This window comes from Corylus avellana, chromosome ca6, assembly GCF_901000735.1.
Source record: "Corylus avellana chromosome ca6, CavTom2PMs-1.0".
NCBI classification, from domain to species: domain Eukaryota; kingdom Viridiplantae; phylum Streptophyta; class Magnoliopsida; order Fagales; family Betulaceae; genus Corylus; species Corylus avellana.
In genome coordinates, this window is record NC_081546.1 from 5,186,305 (window position 1) to 5,207,360 (window position 21,056).

General features: G+C 38.5%; 2 protein-coding genes, 1 long non-coding RNA gene and 1 pseudogene across 5 annotated transcripts; 2 read left to right on the forward strand and 2 right to left on the reverse strand.

The window, feature by feature from the left end:
* Nucleotides 1–388: 388 nt before the first annotated feature.
* LOC132184930 (tetratricopeptide repeat domain-containing protein PYG7, chloroplastic) lies at nt 389–8,752 on the reverse strand. Of its 3 annotated transcripts, none has more exons than XM_059598720.1 (6): nt 8,543–8,752; nt 7,915–8,001; nt 7,116–7,167; nt 3,343–3,635; nt 3,002–3,148; nt 389–1,111 (listed from the first exon to the last, which is right to left on the reverse strand). In XM_059598720.1, the coding sequence occupies exons 1-6, from the start codon at nt 8,669–8,671 to the stop codon at nt 827–829; spliced, it is 993 nt and encodes a 330-aa protein (XP_059454703.1). In that variant the 5' UTR covers nt 8,672–8,752; the 3' UTR covers nt 389–826. The 3 variants fall into 3 exon arrangements, with proteins under 3 accessions (XP_059454703.1, XP_059454704.1, XP_059454705.1); XM_059598721.1 differs by having other exon boundaries at nt 7,116–7,171; nt 8,543–8,631; XM_059598722.1 differs by lacking the exons at nt 7,915–8,001; nt 8,543–8,752 and adding an exon at nt 7,707–7,857.
* Nucleotides 8,753–10,141: 1,389 nt separating this feature from the next.
* LOC132185004 (LRR receptor-like serine/threonine-protein kinase RGI1) lies at nt 10,142–12,218 on the forward strand. Its single transcript, XM_059598820.1, has one exon. The coding sequence runs from the start codon at nt 10,148–10,150 to the stop codon at nt 12,113–12,115; it is 1,968 nt and encodes a 655-aa protein (XP_059454803.1). The 5' UTR covers nt 10,142–10,147; the 3' UTR covers nt 12,116–12,218.
* A 790-nt stretch (nt 12,219–13,008) lies between these two features.
* LOC132185958 (uncharacterized) lies at nt 13,009–13,587 on the reverse strand. The gene is made up of 2 exons (XR_009440655.1): nt 13,476–13,587; nt 13,009–13,364 (listed from the first exon to the last, which is right to left on the reverse strand). It is a non-coding gene; the product is annotated as an uncharacterized LOC132185958 (long non-coding RNA).
* Nucleotides 13,588–13,864: 277 nt separating this feature from the next.
* LOC132184041 (LRR receptor-like serine/threonine-protein kinase GSO2) lies at nt 13,865–15,806 on the forward strand (annotated as a pseudogene).
* The last annotated feature ends 5,250 nt before the right edge of the window (nt 15,807–21,056 follow it).

Consider the following 21,056-nt stretch of genomic DNA (forward strand, 5'->3'; position numbering starts at 1 on the left):
TCGTCTTATAAGGATTTTGTTTTTTTTGTTCGTCTTTTTCCGTTTTGTAGATTTTGCCTAGCCTTCAATTGCAAAACCATATAAGTGACTAAAAGTGTGTTTGGTATTGCGATTTAACAAACAAAAAGTATGATTTTAAATTAAATTGCAAAAAATGTATTGTTTGGAAGTATGCTTTTAAAAAATTTCAATTTGAAAACACAAAATCAAAGAGATGCTTTTTATAACCGTACGATTTTAAATGTTAAAAGTGCGATTTTAATAAATACTTATCTACGTTTCTAAAAATCGCATTTTCAAATCGCACGTTTTGAAATTACCAACCCAAATGGATCTTAAGTGGAAAAAATGGGAATGGCTGCATGAAAGAGTAAATTAAAATTGAGAGTGGTTACAAAGGAAATAAATTTATATTTTCCCTCGAGCTTACCAACTTACCAGTCTATGACTTGGTCATGGGGTACTCAGAGGGGGAGAGAGAGCAGACTTGTAAAAACAAGTTAAGTACACATAACTACAAAAATTAAAATTAAACAAACAAGAAAAACATAGTGCCGTGATGTCATACAAATCATTAAAAAAAAAAAATCCAAAACTTATATCAAGTGCAACAAAAAACAAATACTCTTCCTAGGGTTTATGAAAAATAAATTGGGATGATTTCATTCAGAGGTCCCTAATAAGTAAAATCCACAGCAAAGCATGAAACATCTGCTCACTGTATATCCAAAGGCTCTTTGCCAAGCCAACCCAAATGAGTTATTGACAAACCTGTATCCTGGTTAGCCATAGACCATAGTAAGAAATCAATACAAGCTGCATAGTATCATCTGTTCTCTGATTTCACAGTAGTAACTCCTTTGTACATTTTTGCACGATCCTTCAGAGCGTCTCGCCGGGGCCGTGCCACCTTATTGTTAGGGTCAAAAAGAAGCACTTCTTCAAATGCCTTGAGAGCAGACTTGTAGTCTTTCTTCTTCTCATAGGCATCACCCAGGTTATTCCAAGCTGTGACATAGCCTGGCTGAACCCTCACAGCTGTTTCAAATTGAGTGATTCCCTTGTCAAGTTTCCCATCGCGGACGTAACTGACGCCGAGTGCATTGTAAACCTATTTATATATTTGATGAGTAAAAATGATTATCATGCAAGTTTCAACTTACTAGCTTTCATAAATAACAGCAGTGTTCATGTCAATTCCAAAAGCAGATAAGCAGTGTAAAAATGACAAGTTTCAGTTTGTACACTAGCATATACAGCCTAACAGGAGAAATAGGAAGCTCAAGTCTTAACCAACATCTTAATAAATGGAAAATCTAATAAAAGAACCAATTTGCTTGATGCTATGAACAATCTTGAGTATGCACTTTCTAGGCCATAAAAACTCAATATTTGTTGAATTCAGATTGTTGTGCTTTATTATGAATACCATTTTACATGTAGTAATATACAATTTCAATTCCATCTAAGGTACATTGCATGACTTGATTTTCATATGCAGTGCACATATGAATGCATGCATGTATCTATAGATGTGTGCAGGTATATATATTGCTCAAATCAAGAAAAGACATGATGACCAAATACCTGATAAAAGACGTGGCTCAGATGTAAATTGCAAAAAGATTAGCCTAGCCCAGGTAATGGATTGAAGGTTTAGGCAATTAACTTTTGAGTTTGTAAGCCGTTTATCAATAAAATCTTTACATCAAGACACAACAGTGAGAGAGGTTGTAGAACAATTTTGAACCTTAATGATGTAAAAGTTTTGATCTGACCAAATAATAGGGCTGCTCGTCGGGTCAATCTAAACTGACTGATCCAACTAGGTATAGCCGGTCAGTCAGTAGCGGGGTAATAACAACCTTATTGGGTTGGGTGTCGGGTTTAGTTTGTCGATAAACCTGATATAACTGACCCGACAAACCATAATGCACACACACCTGACCACCCAAGGTGAGAGGGTGGTACGACTGGGGGGCTGTGGAGCCCACCTACCCTAAGTATCCTATTATGTAGGACCTGTCCCGCAACCCAGTCTATTAGGCCGTTCGAATTTCACAGAAATTCAGACAACCTAATAACAAGGGATCCCAATCCAATCCGACCACTCCCACAAACACCCGAGGGGGTAGTGGGTGGTTACCACCCCAAAGAGCATGGAAGGGGATGGACTAACCATCTCCTCAACCCCCTCTTTTTGCCTTTTTTTTTTAAGGATCTTTTAGGGGTATAATTGAAATTTCACATGGTTTATGCTAAGAAATAGACAGACAATGTGATGGAAATATCTAATTGAAAAATGACTAAAATCAGAGACTTTTATTGAGAAAATTAGAAACCCGTGGGGGCTATTGAAAATCAAGCAAAACTCAGGATAGTGACTTGTATTTTTTCTTAAGTAAAATATGGAGCACCAAACATGGCCTTAGTTTTATGAGATTGAATTGCAATCAGAATAGAGAAGATTTGTATTTGTAGATAGGTAGTAAAAGTAACTAGTGAGGGATAAAATTTATTATTGCATGTTGAAGACCAAATTCGAAGAGAAATATATTAACCTTAACCATCAAATTAAGTCACTTTCTGCACTCATCAGTGACCTACAACAACGTTAATAGAAATTGAACAACCCAAATATCCAATTCATAAATCCTGAGGTTTAATGTGTAATCTTCCATTTTTGTTTGAATATTTTTATCTTTTCACCAAATAATAGATGGATCCCAAATCCAGAAACTCTCACTGCACACATGATGAGTCAACCTCAGACTCCTTAAGAAAGAGGTAAGACACCACTTTGTTTAAAAGGCTGGTTGTTAAATGCAAGCTTTTAATTAAAAGCAATTTCAAAGCAAAAAAAAAAACACAAAAACAAAAACAAAAAAGAAGAAGAAACACAACGTGCATCCAAAAAATAAAGTTACCATGATAATACCACATTGTTTCTGTTTGTCATATTTGAATAAAGCGATATTTAAGGTCCAAAAGCTCATCATACCTGAGCAAGATCTTGATCATCTCCATCCCATTTGTCAATTGCCTGAAGCAAATATTTAGTAGCAGCTGGATAAAATTTCCTCCTCAGCATCACCGCACCAAGTTCAAAATACTCGGTTGCACTAGCATCACCACTTCTTACCTGCTCCTGAAATTATTAAGAAAAAATAAAATAAAAGAGGAAATGTCCATTATTGTCGCAAAACAAAGGAGCAAAAAAAAAAAGTATCAAATGTGTCTCCATTTAAAGCTCTAACATAGTTCAGGGAGGTTGCATAGTATTTATCAATGTTGCATGGAAGCATATTCCCATAAAGGGCATGGCAGTATGCAGGCTCTTACCTGCAATTCTTTAGCCGAAAGATCAAGTTCTCTGCGTACAAGGACTTGACGAATCACAAAGAAGGTTCCAATCCCAAGGAAACCCAATAATATCAGCAAATATGATAGCTGGATTCCTAATTCAAATAACTCCCCAATCTCATAAACGGCATTTGTGTTGGTATTCTCACTTGCATGTGCCACTTGAGCATTAATCAACCAAAAGGTTTGTGCAAACAAGAACAAAGATACCCAAGTTAATGGTCTTTTCCCATCTTCAATATCTTCAGTTATCAAAAAGTTCCTTATACATTCTGCAATACAATGAGGAGAACAAAAGGATGATTAGTGAAGTAGTGAGGAAAAAAATGCAAAAAGGTTGAAAGGACGTGAAGGTCATGTAATGACTTTCAGAATAACACCAAAACTCACATATTGTAGCATTATCAGGTTGAAGAGGAATATGTTTAAGTTATGTTGGCTCAGAATTAACGTACCAACTTTACTCCACAGGCTGAACTGATGTTGAAACCAATCAACATTCTTGAAATGATTTTTTAAAAGTAAACGATATTTATTAAAAATCAAAGGGCACATCCAAGTGCATAGGAAATATACAAGAGACTCATTTGGTTTATAGCACTCATGAAAATTAAAAATATGAAAACAATCATAAACAGTCATCCACAAGAAAAAAGTATAGGAAAAGGTCTTTAGCTCCGCCATCATCCTCTCACAATCTCCAAAGTTCCAATCATTTCATTCTCTCCAAATGCACCACATCATACAAAGCGGAATCATCTTCCACATAACTTCACTTTGGAGATTACCAAATTGCCTACTCCAACAACCGAGGAGATCTCTCACACGACAAGGCATGACCCACGCTAAACCGAATACCAGAAAGTAGAGTTCAATAAGGCACTAGCTATATCACAATGAAGTAAGAGGTGGTCAACGGATTCCCAACTCTTCTTACACATGTAGCACCAATCAACTACAATGATTTTTTGCTTCCTTAAGTTTTCCAAAGTGAGGATCTTGCCTAAAGCAGCCGACCAAGCGAAGAAAGCCACATTCAAAGTTATTTTCTCTAAACTTGCAAAACCTAAAGCTGCATTTGAAAAACTTCACTGAAAACTATTTTCTGTTGTTTAGGTGAAGCACTTAATACTATTTTTCAATGCTTACAGGCACAAGAAAATCCTCTTTGAAAAATGGTTTTGACCCCAAGCAATCACCTAAAGAGGGTGAATAGGTGATGTGCAACAACAATTTCCAATTAAAAATATTATACCATACAAGTCATAAAATACCAAACCACAACAATGATAATAACCAAAATCACACAATCAACAAAATATTTTTGTGACAAAGTGAAACCTTTTGAAGAACTCTTCAAAAGTAAAACACTCTGAGGCAATCAAACTCATGAGATCAATCACTATAGAATAATGAGAATATTACAAGAGTTCATACTTACAAAACCTTTGTAGATAACACTCTTGTACTAAACAAGCGACCCACTTGCCCGTTGTTGCGATAGTTCTCCTAGAACCTCTGAACAATTTTTCTACTTGATCTCGTTGACTGTAACTCCAATTAGACTGAAGGTTTGTTGTTATGACTGGTGTGGTTTGAACAAAAATTCCAAGAGATTAAACAATGAAAGCTCACTACAAAAGTCTCTCCTGGCACAAAACTAGTCAAGGGCTAAGCACAATGTGTGGAATGGCTTCAACATGAAAATCATGTGAAGTTTAAAGTCGGTTTCCCAAATTTGTCAAAGATTCAAGGAGGTGTCTGGACATGTAAGTGAGACCGTCCGAACATGGCTAGGGTTTCAAGCTATTAACCTGGCGGCATCCGGACATTAGTGAACGCACTTGCAGATGGAACCTTCTATGTAAACATAGTGTCTGGAGACTTGCGACAAGTTTTTTTTTTTTTTTGATAAGTAAAGATGTATAAAATAAAAGCGCAGAGGGGCGCAACCCTAGTACACAGAGAGTATACAAGAGAGCGACTAAGAAGAAAAAAAAGAAGACTTGCGACAAGTTTGCAAATGAACCATTATGTGACTTCATCTTTCAAAGTTATGTCCAGACAGGTGCGAACGAAATTGCAAATGGGACATTCTGGAAGTCCATATAATGAGGCACATCCAGACGTATGCGAACAGATTTGTGAACGAGACACATTGTGATCCCAACTTCATTGTCATGTCTGGAAAGCTGTGGATAGATTTGCGAACAGAGCATTTTGTCTCTTCATTTAGCAGGGCACGTCTGGATGCAGATGAAGTTGTGAACAAAGCATGTCGTACTAGGCATTTTTTTAAGGATTTTGACACTAAACCCTAAGTACATATCTACCCTACCAAAGTTTACATTCATAGACTTGTTGAGCATTGAATCAGCCATTAAAAAACCTAACACTCTTCCTTGTCTTGCAGCCCACTTTAGCTCCATGACCGTTGTCACCAATTTTCTCCATCCTATTCCCTTTGTCACTCATCACCCTATAGAGATGACACTTCTCACACAAAGCCGTACCATTCACTCCCACCCCAGAGATTGCCACTACACCTCCACCAGGTCTATTCCAGGGAGATCAGCCGTTGAATGCTCAAGGTCATCAAGGCCCATGCAAACTCAACTAGGCCACAGGAGGTCTTGAAGGACCAGATGAGGAATGGTGGGGGGGCTATGATGAAGTGGGCAGAGAAGTGGTGGTGGAGGGGAGGGGGAGAAGAGCGAAGGGGAACATGGTGGAGATGGAGTCGAATTTTCTAGAGAGAGAGAGAGCGTGTGTGTGTGTGTGTGGGGGGAGGGTTGTTAAGGAGGTGGTGGAGGTTGTCACTGGCAGTTATCAAGCTGGTGATGAGCTTTGGGCATGCATGCTTCAGTTTTGAGTTCTCGGATCTTTTCTAGCTATGTCAGCTCTGGGACTAAAAATGTCTTCCACTTAGCCCTTCTTTTTTGCAGTTGATTAAGATCTCATTTTCTCTCACCAAAGTGTTTTCCTCTATCCAACTGCAATTTTTTTTTTTTTTTTGGTCCTGGAAGTGGTTTATCCTAAGCTTGCAATTTGGCAATCTAGATGTTGATTTTTTTCATCCTTATCAAAGAACTGGCTTTTGTAACTAGATCCGTCGACTTTCATGAATTAATGGAAAAACTATATATAAGTTGGAAATTTCCAATTCCAAATTACTTGGCTCTCGTTCAGTAATAAAACAGAGAGAGGGAGAGAGAGAGAGAGAGTGAACTCAATTTTATAAAGAGTTAAAAATTGAATAATAATATAATTGACTTGAAGTCCACATGCTTATGCACAGACACCTACATTTGCGCACACATGCAAACATGTATATGTATTATGCATCACTGGCATGGTCTGATCAACCACAATGGCCATGACCATCATCATTAGTTGTTAATTTATAAAGAGTAAACTTAATGACTAAATCCATTGATAGACAAATAAAATGTCTGTTTGATGTGAAACTGAGATGTTGAAGACCTTTCTGAATCTGAGTGTGCTAAATATGTTGTAAGATGCACATTGATGTGCTTTGGACTTTAGAAGAACTCAGATAGAGGTAACCAGGCAGCCCATGTCTATGTCAAAAACAGTGTTCAATTACGCATAGATAAAATTGAAATTCCAAAGTTTCTCACATATGAACTGTGTTACCTTTACTAAATGCTGTATGAATGACAATACACCAATGGTTTAGGCACTAAAATAGATAGTACATAAAAAGGTTAAAAAAGAGAAGAGGGAATTACTCTCAAAATTTTTTGAGGTCACAAATTCCGTTGCCAATTCCCTTTGAAATATCTGCCTTCATCCACAAAAGAATAAGAAGTTAGTAACTAGAGATGTACGGGGACTAACGTTTAAGTTCTTAGCAACACAGAAAGCAACCAAAAAAAAAAACCCAGTTATGCAGCCCAGAGGTCCGATGGACCTCCAATGGACCCAAAAAAATATGCAAGGAATGATCATAAAAGGCCAGACCTCTCAAGATTCAATGCTAATTATTGAAGGGGCTAACCCCAATTTCTGTAGTCACACCAGAAACAATGATACTTGATATTCTTATCTTGAAATGCACACAAGCAAGTGATCCTATAAAGGGTTGGAACTTTCTGTCCGCCCTCTAGAAAATGAAGACCTTTGAATCGATATTTGACTGAAAAATTACATTTACAGACCATACTTCAGGACTCTATAACTAATTCTACAACTCATGTTCTCGGGTCTTGTAGACCAATTAATAAGTTCTTCAAAGACTCGATAATCAATTATATACTTCTAGAATTAACATTTGAAGATCTTTCACAAAACCCTGTGTTTAATCAGGTTGATTTTCCTACCATGAAATAAAAAGCAACTGTCCAAGACTCCCTTTTCATTAAGTCAGATTTTTCTTGGATCTTTAAGGGTCTCCATCAGTAGAGTTCTCCAGGTAATATATGATTAAGAGACAGAATCAAGAAAGTTAAAAATAAGATTAATGGCACTCATGCACCACAGTAATTTATATGCAGCAACATTTTGTGTAGAGATTATCAGAACACATACCTGAAAATTGGGAAATCTAGTAAGGTTTGGTCCATAGCCTGTTTTAGAGGTTATCAAAACTGGTGCACCATAGCGCTGAAAAATAGCCTGGGTAGTGAACAGCAGCATTTAGAGCAATAGAGAAACTGGCATATTCTCCAACTTCAGAGAAACTAGTAGCATAAGGGAAAAGGGGGAATACTATATGACTATATGAGGTTTGATCTATTAACATTAGACCAGTTAAAGTTGCTTGCAAGGAAGATGAAATAAATTCTTCAAAGTAGTATTTGTACAATATATTTATTTAAGTACATAACTAGGACAAAAAATGTTAATAACTATTTTTAAACCAACTTGTTTGATATCTTGGATAATCTCAATTTGTGTTTATGAATTAGAAATTGTGATCACATCAAATTTAAGCCATCTTATACAGGATTTAGGAGCAACCCTTGCAATTTATTTGAACATTATCTATAGTTGAAACTACACACAGTGACACCGACACACACAAGAAAAAGGAAGGATCTCAAATCATGTTCAATATCTTTTCAAAGATATGGCACTTCATCCATCACTGCAAAGAGAACTACAACGGGCTGTACGAGGAAAAATAAATAATAAAAAAAAAAACTTGGGGCTTTACCTGAAGAGAGAGCTTGTGGGGCTTGAGTTTGAGAGACCCAAATGGAAGAAGAGAGTGAGAGTGAGAGAGATAGAGTTGGCCATGCATTTGAAGAGGTGGCGATGAAGAAATGGTGGTTTGGAGAAGCATTTTTTTCAGTTTGCTTTGTGAAGTATGAAACTGGGTGTCTGGGTTCTCAAAGGTGAGAAGGGAAATACGGAGCTACTGCGGAGGATAAGCCTACTCTACTCAAACATGTCACTTTCCGATGAAAAACAAGATAAGGGTGTGTTTGGTTTGGTTTCAATTTTTCAATTTTATTTTTTTATTAACGAAAACACGTGTAGCCTTCTAGTTGGATATAGCAAGACAATTCCTATAAAATTTTAATGGATAGTGAACAAAATTATTTATTTGATAATAGTTTTAATTTGGAGTTCATTGATAAAATTTAGGGGAAACTTCACTGAAGACCTTTGAACTTTCATTCGATTTGATAAACCTCTCATAAACTTCAAAATCTCTCAATTTAGTCCTCTAAACTGTCAATTGTTCTCAATTCGGACCCTCCGTCAGATTTTAAACGTTACATGACATTTACACCCCTGACTTTTGTATAAAATTCAAACTTCCAAAACGTTTTTTTATTTAAAAATAAAAAATAAAAATCAGGGATATTTTGGTCTTTTTCTTGTATTTTTAATGGCTAAAATTGACGAATGGGTCTCAATTGAGAGCAATTGAAAGTTCAGAAGATTAAATTAAGAGAATTTACGGTTTATGGGGGGTATTTCAAAACGGGTGAAAGTTCGAGGGTCTTCAATGAAGTTTCCCATAAACTTTAAATTTTGAAGAACAATTTTAATGAAAAGTGATACCACAAAAATCTCTAGAACATTTTTTTTCCCTTTATTTTGATACATTCTGAATACATTACATTAGCAGGTTACTAATGCCTCTTGTCCATTGCAAATTATTACAAATTTGCATGCTTTATTATTCCTTCAGACTGAACAAATCCACTATTTTTTTTTTTTCTCAACAAACAATAGAAAATTGTTTTATCTCTTAATCATTTTCTCACGCACACTTTTATTTTTGAAAATTGTTAGCTATAATTTAAGAAGTGTAGCATTTCTCTATGCATTGATGTAACATTGTCCCGTAAATGGATGATCGGTTATCACCGTTAAACTCCGAGGAACTAAATCTCTTCCAATTGTGAGTAATTGGAGAATCTCATTTCATGAGATCCTAGCCGTGGAAGTTCAAAGTTCAAGACCATGAAATACCAATTCAATGCTGACGGCTTTACTAGACAAGCAGTCCAGTCAACTCCACCCCCACGACACGCCAACATCTTCTTCTAGTTCCCAATTTCCTTCTAATTTCCTTGCCTTCTAACAAACCAATCTCTTCTTTTTATGCTCAACCAACCAACACACCTCTTTCATTCTCTCTTCAGCTGTTTTACATTACATCTCTTCTATTGATTCGTCTATTCCCCTGCCTTCCCTCTTCAGTACCTGAAACCAAACAGTTACTATATATTAGTCCATACATGCATACATATTTGTGATACGAATGAAAAGAGCTGCAGAATATCTCCCCCATCACGTAGCTAAAATGAACAGGTATGGGCACAGCACTCCTCTACTCCATTTCTGCTTATTTTTCTTCTTGTTATCTTCTGTGGTCTTCTCTGAATTACCCTCAAACCAAAAAACCACCATGATCAGTCTTTCTAAGGCCATCATGAATAACACAGCTTTAATATGGGATGTGACCAAAGACCCATGTTCATGGAGAGGAGTTACGTGCGGCCCCTCTGGGAATTCTTCCATTACCGAAATCTCTTTATCAGGGGTTTTCCTCTCCTCCTCAGATTTTCTACCTCTTCTTTGCCAGATAGATTCTTTGGTGAGTCTTGACCTCTCCGACAACCATCTGACCTCAATCCCAGATAAGTTTATCACAGATTGTGGTGCGATTGGAGGGCTGCAGCTCTTGAATATTAGCAGAAACTGGTTAGGTGGTACTCTGCCTACGTTTAATGGTTTTGTTGGGTTGAAGTTCTTGGACTTATCTTTCAATTTCTTGAGTGGAAGCATAAGTTTACAGTTTGAAGGATTGGTTGCCCTCAAAAGTTTGAATCTTAGTTTCAACCTTTTCAATGGCCTCATTCCAACCAACCTTGGGAAAGCCATGGCTATGGAGCAGCTTCAGCTCTCAAAGAATTTATTTGAAGGTGGAATCCCTGATCAAATGATCGATTACCTGAATTTGACTCTGGTTGACCTGAATCAAAATAAGCTTTCTGGCCCTGTTCCTGTTAGAATTGGAGACCTGTCTAAGTTGGAAGTTTTGATTTTATCTACCAATTACTTGAGCGGGAAAATCCCAGAAACCCTTTCAAGTATCAGAAGCCTTTCACGTTTTGCAGCCCATCAGAACAATTTTGAAGGTACTATTCCTAGTGGACTTACAACATTCCTCAGGAACTTGGACCTTAGTTATAATAAGTTAAGTGGGTTGATTCCTTCAGATATGTTGTCACCATCAAATTTGCAGACTGTAGATTTGTCTTATAATTTGTTAACGGGGCCGATACCTTCAAACACATCTCCAAGCATGGTGAGGTTGAGATTGGGGAGCAATTCGCTTAATGGGACAATCCCTACTGCAACATTTGGAAAACTTGAGAAATTGATGTACTTGGAGCTGGAAAACAATAGCTTGACTGGGTTGGTACCTCCAGATTTGGGTTCTTGCCAGAATTTGATGTTGCTGAATTTGGGAGGGAATAAACTGAATGGTGCATTGCCGGGACAGTTGGGTGGACTTAGCCAACTTCAAGTTATGAAGCTTCAGTCGAACAAGCTGGTTGGAGAAATCCCATTTGAAATTACCCAGCTACAGAAATTATTAATATTGAATATGAGCTCGAATTCGCTGAATGGTTCGATACCCTCCACGATTTCGAGCTTGCGAGGCCTCGCGAACCTGAATTTACAAGGTAACAATCTCAGTGGTTCAATACCCTACACTATTGCCAGCATGGATTCTCTGTTAGAACTCCAGCTTGGAGGAAACCAACTCAGCGGTTTCATTCCAAGGATGCCAGTAAAGCTGCAGATTGTTTTAAATCTCAGCACCAACCTCCTTGCAGGGAAAATTCCAGAAAGTCTTTTACAACTTACTGGATTAGAAGTTTTGGATCTCTCAAACAATAAATTGTCAGGAGAGATACCATCACATCTGACTCAAATGGCAGCCTTGACAAAGTTGCTCCTTTCGAACAACCAGCTCTCTGGAATTATTCCAAAGTTAAGTCCATGGCTTACGTTTGATGCAAATGGAAATAAGGATCTTATTAACGCTACAACACCAAACACTTCACCAAAATCAGGCAAGAAGGGAAAATCAGTTACAACAGCTTCGGTTATTGGGTTCGCTGCAGTTGGGGTAGTCATTGGCATTGCTATATCATACAATTTTTACAAGATCAAGTTTTATGTAGCCGTCGTCAAATACCATGGAATCACGGCAGCGATTAGAACCTGCCTTTGGCGAAGCAAAAGCAACGTTATTTAGGGTCCGAAATCGTATACCAAACGAACCCTTAGATTTTGTCATATATCATTTTCGCAGCTTGCCTGGATAATCTTATATAAGTGAAGCATGCTTTCTATTGAGAAACCCAAAACTGCTGTAATGGCAATAATGGAAGCAAATGCAATAGAATTGAAAAACATTTTTCTTCGTTTACAAACCTGATCCTACTTTTTATTTTTATTATTATTTATTTTCTTTTTAACAAAGGAAGATAATAACTCTTAATCTTTTTCTCACTCATCTTTTCTTTTTGAGAAATGCTAACCATATAGGGAGTGGTCGGTCACCCAACCCCACGAACCTTAAGTCATATAATGATTTTGACTACCAGATTTGATGGCCACAATTATTTCCCGTATGATAGATAACTTAACTATACCCTTGGGATAAGGGGGTAGTCGATCACCCCACCCCCCCAACCTTGAGCCATCTAGTGGTTTTAATTGCCTGATTTGGTGGCCACAATTACTCTCTGTATGGTTGGTAACTTGACCATAAACTTGGGGTAAGGCGGCGCTCGGTCACCCCACCTTTGAACCTCGAATCATCTAGCGGTGTCGACTATCAGATTTAGTGGCTACGATCACTCTCTATATGGTGATTGGAGGTGGGTCCAATCAAAGACAGGTTTGTGCAATTTTTTTGGGGGGAGGAAGGAAAAATACCATTTGGCAACCAAAAAAATGCACTAACGTAGGATTCAACTTCTTCAATACTAATGCGAAAGCTAGACAATTTTCTTCTCTTGCGAGGAATGCTTAAGCGAATTTGCGTACACCACTTGACCAAATTATAGAAAATTTTAGTTATATCACAATGATGTTGCTCTTAGAATCTAACTGGTATAATGGGGTTAGAACAAGAAGCAGCTCTGCTCATGAAGTTAGCACCATGACTAAACCAAACTTTGTCCAAAAGGACAAACAAAAAAACCAAAAACAAAATCTGTCTTTTACATCCATGCGAAGCGGCAAGGGGTAAAGAGAACGAGGAAAAAAATTGGCCAAAGGAGAATCTATTGGAAAATTGATCATATAAAGAAACATGGAAAGGAAGAGAGAAACATATTGACGAAATATAGAGTTCCAGACTTGCAGAAGTTTAGATTCAGAAGTTGGAAGAAGCCATCGTAAGCCTATCTAACATGGTTGTTGTAGTCTTTCAAAGATATGAATGTTGCCTGAACACATTGCAAGCCACATGGCCTATGATGTTTCTCTCTTGTCCACTGCAGAATCATATGAAACAGTAAAGAAGAAAAGTAAACATATATGCATAAGGAACCACTTGCTGGCCAATAGAGAGAGAGAGTGAACATATTAAACAAGCATAGCCGTACCTTACTGTGGAATCTTCTCATGGAACATCAAATTGCTATCACCCATTTTGCCTCTTCAATTTGAGCTATTGCAGCTCTCAGCTAGAACATGGCAGTGAACTTTAAATAGTCAGTTGCTGGCCTCTGTGTTTACAACAGTCGGTCTACTTGAGCATAAACTCAATGCACAAATTTGACCCCCTGGAGATTCAATGCTCAACCAACCAACACAGCTCTTTCATTCTCTCTTCAGCTGTTCTACATTACATCTCTTCTATTGATTCGTCTATTCCCCTGCCTTCCCTCTTCAGTACCTGAAACCAAACAGTTATTATATATTAGTCCATACATGCATACATATTTGTGATACAAAAAGCGCTGCAGAATATCTCCCCCATCACGTACCTAAAATGAACAGGTATGGGCACAGCACTCCTCTACTCCATTTCCGCTTATTTTTCTTCTTGTTATCTTCTGTGGTCTTCTCTGAATTACCCACAAACCAAAAAACCACCATGATCAGTCTTTCTAAGGCCATCATGAACAACACAGCTTTAATATGGGATGTGAACGAAGACCCATGTTCATGGAAAGGAGTTAAGTGCAGCACCCACGGGAATTCTTCCATTGCCGAAATGTCTTTATCTGGGGTTTTCCCCTCATCCTCAGATTTTCTACCTCTTCTCTGCCAGATAGATTCTTTGGTGAGTCTTGACCTCTCCAACAACCGTCTGACCTCAATCCCAGATAATTTTATCACAGATTGTGGTGCGATTGGAGGGCTACAACTCTTGAATATTAGCAGAAACGGGATGGGTGGTACTCTGCCTACGTTTCATGGTTTTGTTGGGTTGAAGTTCTTGGACTTGTCTTTCAATTCCTTGAACGGAAACATAAGTTTACAGTTTGAAGGATTGGTTGCCCACAAAAGTTTGAATCTTAGTTCCAACCTTTTCAATGGCCTCATTCCTACCAACCTTGGGAAAGCCATGGCTTTGGAGCAGCTTCGGCTCTCTAAGAATTATTTCGAAGGTGGAATCCCTGATCAAATGATCGATTACCAGAATTCGACTGTGGTTGACCTGAGTGAAAATAATCTTTCTGGCACAGTTCCTGTTAGAATTGGAGACCTCGATAAGTTGGAAGTTTTGATTTTATCTACCAATAACTTGAGCGGGGAAATCCCAGAAACCCTTTCAAGTATCAAAAGCCTTTCTCGTTTTGAAGCCTATCAGAACAATTTTGAAGGTACGATTCCTAGTGGAGTGTGGACTTACAACATTCCTCAGGAAGTAGGACCTTAGTTATAATAAGTTAACTGGGTCGATTCCTTCCATATGTTTTCACCATCAAATTTACAGACTCTAGATTTGTCTTATAATTTGTTAACGGGATCGATACCTTCAAACATATCTCCAAGCATGGGTGAGGTTGAGATTGGGGAGCAATTCGCTTGATGGGACAATCCCTTCTGCAACATTTGGAGCACTTGAGAACTTGATGTACTTGGAGCTGCAAAACAATAGCCCGACCGGGTCGGTACCTCCGGATTTGGGTTCTTGCCGGAATTTGATGTTGTTGAATTTGGCAGGGAACAAACTGAATGGTGCATTGCCGGGACAGTTGGGTGGACTTAGCCAACTTCAAGTTATGAAGATTCAGTCGAACAAGCTGGTTGGAGAAATCCCAGTTGAAATTACCTAACTACAGAGATTATGGATATTGGATATGAGCTGGAATTCGCTGAATGGTTCGATACCTTCCACGATTTCGAGCTTGCAAGGCCTTACGAACCTGAATTTACAAGGTAACAATCTCAGTGGTTCAATACCCGAGACTATTGTCAGCATGGATTCTCTGTTAGAACTCCAGCTTGGAGGAAACCAACTTATTGGTAAGATTCCAGGGATGCCGGTAAATCTGCAGATTGCTTTAAATCTCAGCACCAACCTCCTTGAAGGGCCTATTCCAGAAAGTTTTGCACGACTTTTTGGATTAGAAGTTTTGGATCTCTCAAACAATAAATTGTCAGGAGAGATACCACAATATCTGACCCAAATGGCGGCCTTGACACAGTTGCTCCTTTCTAACAACCAGCTCTCTGGAGTTATTCCAGATTTTAATCTATGGCGGCTTACGTTTGATGCAAAGGGAAATAAGGATCTTTTTAACGCTACAACACCAAACACTTCACCAAAATCAGGCAAGAAGGGAAAATCACTTAATTTGTCTTTTCTTTTGGATGAACCAGTTGCTAGTGCTTTGGGTATTGGGTACGTTGTTGGGATAGTCATTGGAATTGCTATATCAAGGAACTGGGTTGTACAAGTAAAGAGCAAGTTGAACATATGATTCCTTCATGTATGTATGTCTGCCCTTATGTAAAATAAAAGCAAACAAGTCTTAAATTGAATTTCATATTAAATCATAAGTTATAAGTCTATACAAAATAACGTGTCTATTCAAGCGGATTTTGGCTCTATTGCTTGGATACATTCATTTGTCAATGAACAAGATTACTCGCAAATAGGTTTGGGTTCAGCATGCTTAAGCTCAACTTGAGCTTGATTTCTTTTTCTTTTTCTTTTTCTCTTTCTTTTTCTACAAACCATAGAGAATCTCCAATGTTTTTCAACTTAGAATTCTATTTCAACATGTTATGGTATCCTTTCATAGAAAGCCTAAGTCATAATACTTTATTGATGTTGTGACGTGAAAAAAGGAGTAAGAACTTTTTGAATACACACTCTTAACTGACTGAGAATAAATTCAAAAAAATAAAATAAATAAAAGATCACATTTAATAAATTGGTCTGTGCACTTTGAGTTTTGAAGCTTTATCTCATTATTGCAAAAACGATTGACCATGAGAAATAAATTTGATCTCCATGCAAAGATTCCATGCTTGAGTCTCGACCATACATGTAAATTGCCAAACAACCCGTGGGGTTGGTTACCCCACCACACGAACCTCAATTCATATAATGGTTTCGACTACTAAATTTGGTGACCACAATCACTCCCCATATATTAGGTAACTTAGCCATACCCATGGGGGAAGGGGATAGTCAGTCACCCCACCCCCCAACCGCGAGCCATGTAGTGGTTTTAAATGCCAAATTTGATGGCCACAGTTACTCTATGTATAAACTATAATGAGTAACTTGACCATAAACTTGGGGTAAAAGGGTGGTCGATCACCCCACCTTTGAACTTCGAACCATCTAGTGGCTTCGACTATTAGATTTAGTGGCTATGATCACTCTCTATATGGTGGTTGGAGGTGGGTCCAATCAAAGACGGGTTTTGTGAAATTTTTTTTTGATTGAGCAAGCTTCGGAGTTTCTTCCAACAATTTGAAGAAATTAGATAGAATAGTCGAATCATAGTGCGTCTCTCTCTCAACCAACCACTCCTCTTTCAGTTGAACATCGACATCCCAGTATAACAGAGAAATTCGTGGAATGAAAAACTAAGGATGATTTAAGAGGAAGCAAAGGCAAGAAGGAAAATATAATTGAAGCATTCTCTATAGCCAGTGAATTCACAAGTGGGATCGTCTTATTAGATGACCCAAGTGGTAGATTTGTTCTCTGTTCTTATGGAGGTGGTATTCACATAATGAAGACGATCTGGAAAGGAAATTGTTAGAACAGTTTTCAACACGGTGGATGCGCTTTCTTCAGGATCTTCAACACGTTGTCGTGCACTTCAAATCACTACAAAAAAGACAGCATTGTCAAGGGGGTCCCCGGTTCCCCGGGGACACTCCGATGCCAAAGTCAGAAAGTTTAAGAGAAATATGGTGCTTCAGTGCACAATAATTCAATACGCTCAATAATATGTGTGAGGATATTTCAGGATTCAAGATCTCTTAGTACCTTGTGTCGGGGCCTATTTATAGGCTCGGAGAGATGAAGTAGACTTGGACTGGATCTTCTTATTTGAATTGGTTTGAAAGTCCAGAGTTGAGATAGAACTCAACAGCTATCATGTAGAGATAAACATTCAACAGATATCATGTAGAGATAATCTTGAGTAGTCATCTTGTAAAGATAAGTAGGACGTCTTTATTCCAATATTATCCTAATTGGAATATAAGACTATCAATTAATTAAATAATCCTTGCTATTTAATTAATATTTTCATGGGCCTATCCTTGGCCATTGGGCCCAGAATTTGGTGGGCCTATAGTGTGAATTTATTCTCAACAGTTGTTTTCCATATGTGGGCTGTTCCTAAATTGCTCTGTCTATATGCAAAGTCATAAAGCAGATTCATAACATCGATTTCAACCGTATGGCTTGTGATGGGTATCCAAGGTGTTTGGAAAATATTATGGAATTACAAAAGGGAAAATATGAAGGCAAAACAAAATTTGGGACTTCAAAACGATATCTTTAGGACGTATTTTGTGACATTTTGTCTCCTTTTTAAGTGTTAAAGAATTTGACAAAATAATTCTCAAGTACAATGAAGTCCAAATGTTATTCTAGATGTTACACCCACATGAGATTCCGAGAGATAGGAGGGTGATAAATAGCACTACTCGGTTCTAAGGCTTTTCAGTTTTTTAAAAAGAGTTCCTTCTATTAGGATATGATGTAAAACCTCATTTTATAGCCTTCAATATTTGACACATTAGTTAAAAATATCAAATACAATAAAGATGAAAACGCCGTACTTTAATTCAAATCAACACCATATATTTTTTCATTCATTCTAATCCAACGTCCACCACCCTCCACCCACCTCCAAACCTTCGACATCAGAGTCTCCAAAACTATCTAAGACAGTGACTTCGGTAGTTTTGTCAATGAGTATTTTATAAATGAGGTATTTTGTTAAGAGAATAAAAATTATTTGATGTTAAGAGTTATATTATTTTTTTATATTTCAAATTTAAGCATATACTTTCTATTCAAGTGTGCAAAACACCCCATTTACACTATGATCTAATTAAAATTATTTTATTTTTCAATTCTATCACAAGAAATGATTCATAATCAAAACTTTTAAGAATCTCAAACAAAATCATACACTTTAAATAAAGAAAGTCACAGGTGACCGAAAGTTTCTCAATGTTTTTTCAGTTTTCCTTTTCTTTCTTGTGATAGTTTTTTTTCACGTTGTTTTTTTTAATCTCTACTAAATTGTATCTTTCCACGTATTAAGAGACATGTTGTCCTTTCATCTCTCATCAATCTCTCGTCTATCTTTATTTTTAGAGAATCACTTCTATAAAGATTTGGAGTAATGCTAAGTACCATGTTTTTATCTTTTTAAAATCCTTTTAAAGTTGATGTGGCTTTCAAAATCACCATTGGATCAAAATTTAAGTATGATTCATCTAAAATTTAATAGTGATTTTAAAAGCCTCATCAACTTTAGGAAGATTTTAGGAGGATAAAAAGATGGTACCTAACATTACTCAAAGGAGTGCGTCTTCTGTGTGGACGTTGCACAAAAGTCACCTTTTGTGCAACCCACACAATGAATGACAACTCAACATGTAGCAAATTAGAAAATAGGTATGCCTACATCTGATTATACTCTCATCAATTCATCATAAATCAAAACCAACAAAGAACAATCCTTTACGCCCAACTCAGTTCACTGTCCTTCACGCCCAACCGCCCCCATGCCCAGCCCACCGGCACCCCTCCCAGGCCACGTCCAGCCCGCCCAACCCGCCCAACAATCGGCACCACGCCCAATACACCGGTAAGTTCCTAGTGGAGAGAGAGGGAGAGAGGTCCAACGGTCTTCTGGGGTGGCGCGGCCACCCTCGACCAGATCTGGATGGCGCCGTCTAGGCCATTGGGTGGCCGGCGATGTTATGCCTGTTTTGGAGATCTGCGATGCTGCGGGTCTGGAGGTCCGGCAGTGCTGCAGCCATTTGGAGATCAGCGATGCCGCAGGTTTGGAGGTTCAGCGATGCAGCGGGTTGACGATCGGCGATGTAGCGTGGCTGGGGCTCCGGTTATCTAGGGAACGGTGGCTTTGCAGGCGTGGAGATTGGCAGCGTTGCAGTTCGGTTTGGAGGTTTAATAAGGTGGCTTGGGTCCTTGGCAGTGGATCGTGAAGCAGGACCAGCAGCGGTTGTTGGGCTGCTGGCTCTCTTTCGTGGGTCTCGCTATGACCTGCCTCAAAACCCGCCTAAAACCGTAGTGTATCGCCTCAAAACCGAATTCTAATGCCTCAAAACCGGATTCTAATCTCTCAAAATTGGATTCTAATGGTTCAAAACTAAAAACTAAAGGTGAAAAGTGAACCCTTTAAGGATTTTATCACCCTAAAGGCTAAAAAAAGGAACTCCGGTGTCAGAGAAACGGCCAGACCCGTGGGTCTAGCTGTGACCCGCCACCCCCATGGGCTGATGCTCCTCCAAGGCTGCCACTTCTAATTTTTATTTTTTTTAACTGTGAGAATAGGAATTATTATGGTATTTTGTTCTCATTTTAAGTTTATATAATAGGCTGATGTGTCAATTGCTGAATGGTGTGCACAAAACAGGGGTTTTGTGCATTCACCACATTGAAGATATTCTCTACTAAAAAGGGTGGTATAAACTAAGTTCTTTGTGCTCACCAATCAAAATTGAATGCATGAGAAAATCGCGCAAAGTTAAATAAGACCGAAAACACATGATTAATTTCTCCCCAAGTCACAAAACCCATCATTTTTCCCCTTAGTTGTAAAACCCACCCCCATCCCAAGAGCCTGCCGGACCGGAGACGACGCCGGCCGGTACATATAACGCCGGGTAGTTCTTCGGTGCTATCTCTCTCCGGCGGCAACCGAGAAGAAACTAAGATGCCGGTTCCCTCCGGTTCTCCGGTGCTTCCTCTCTCTCACCGGCGGAAGCAGAGAAGAGAAATTGAGATGCCAGTGCCCCTCAATTTCTCCCTTTCTCTCTCACACAGACTGCTAACAAAGAAACAATTTCTCTGTCACCCAATAATTAGTTGATGGATCACTTTTAACAGAACTTAATGCTTAATTTCTTTGAACCACACATCAACAAGTTATCAGCTACTGTAAATGCTTTCAATAACTTTGTAATTGTATGCCTCGCCTGTGGGTTTTTCTCTTCCGTTTCTTTCTTTATCAATCACTGACTCAATCATGTGATTATTTTTTTAAGGTCAAGTTTGGGAAATTGAGGGCCCATCTCAATTTCTCTTCTCTACTGCGGCCGGAGAGAGAGCACTGGTAGCAGAAAAAAAATTTTCTCTGCTGCCGGTGTGTGTGAGAGAGAAAAACAGAGATTTTTTTTCCTGTCATTTTCGGTGACACAGAAATTGAGGGGCCATCTCAATTTCTCGTCTCTGCTGCCGCCGAAGAGACACCACTGGTGCCGGTGAGAGAGAGAGAGGGATAGAGCACCAGAGAACTACTCGGCGTTATCTGTACCGGTGGGCGTCTTCTCCAGCAAGGTTTGGCCTGGGCTCCGACAAGGTCTTGGGATGGGTGGGCTTTACGGCCCCGTTTGCCAACAGCCCGGGGCCAGCACTGTAGCTGGAACAGTACTGTTCCAACTACAGTACTATATGATATATGCAGAAAAAAGTGTACTTTTCAATATTAATTTTTTTTTTT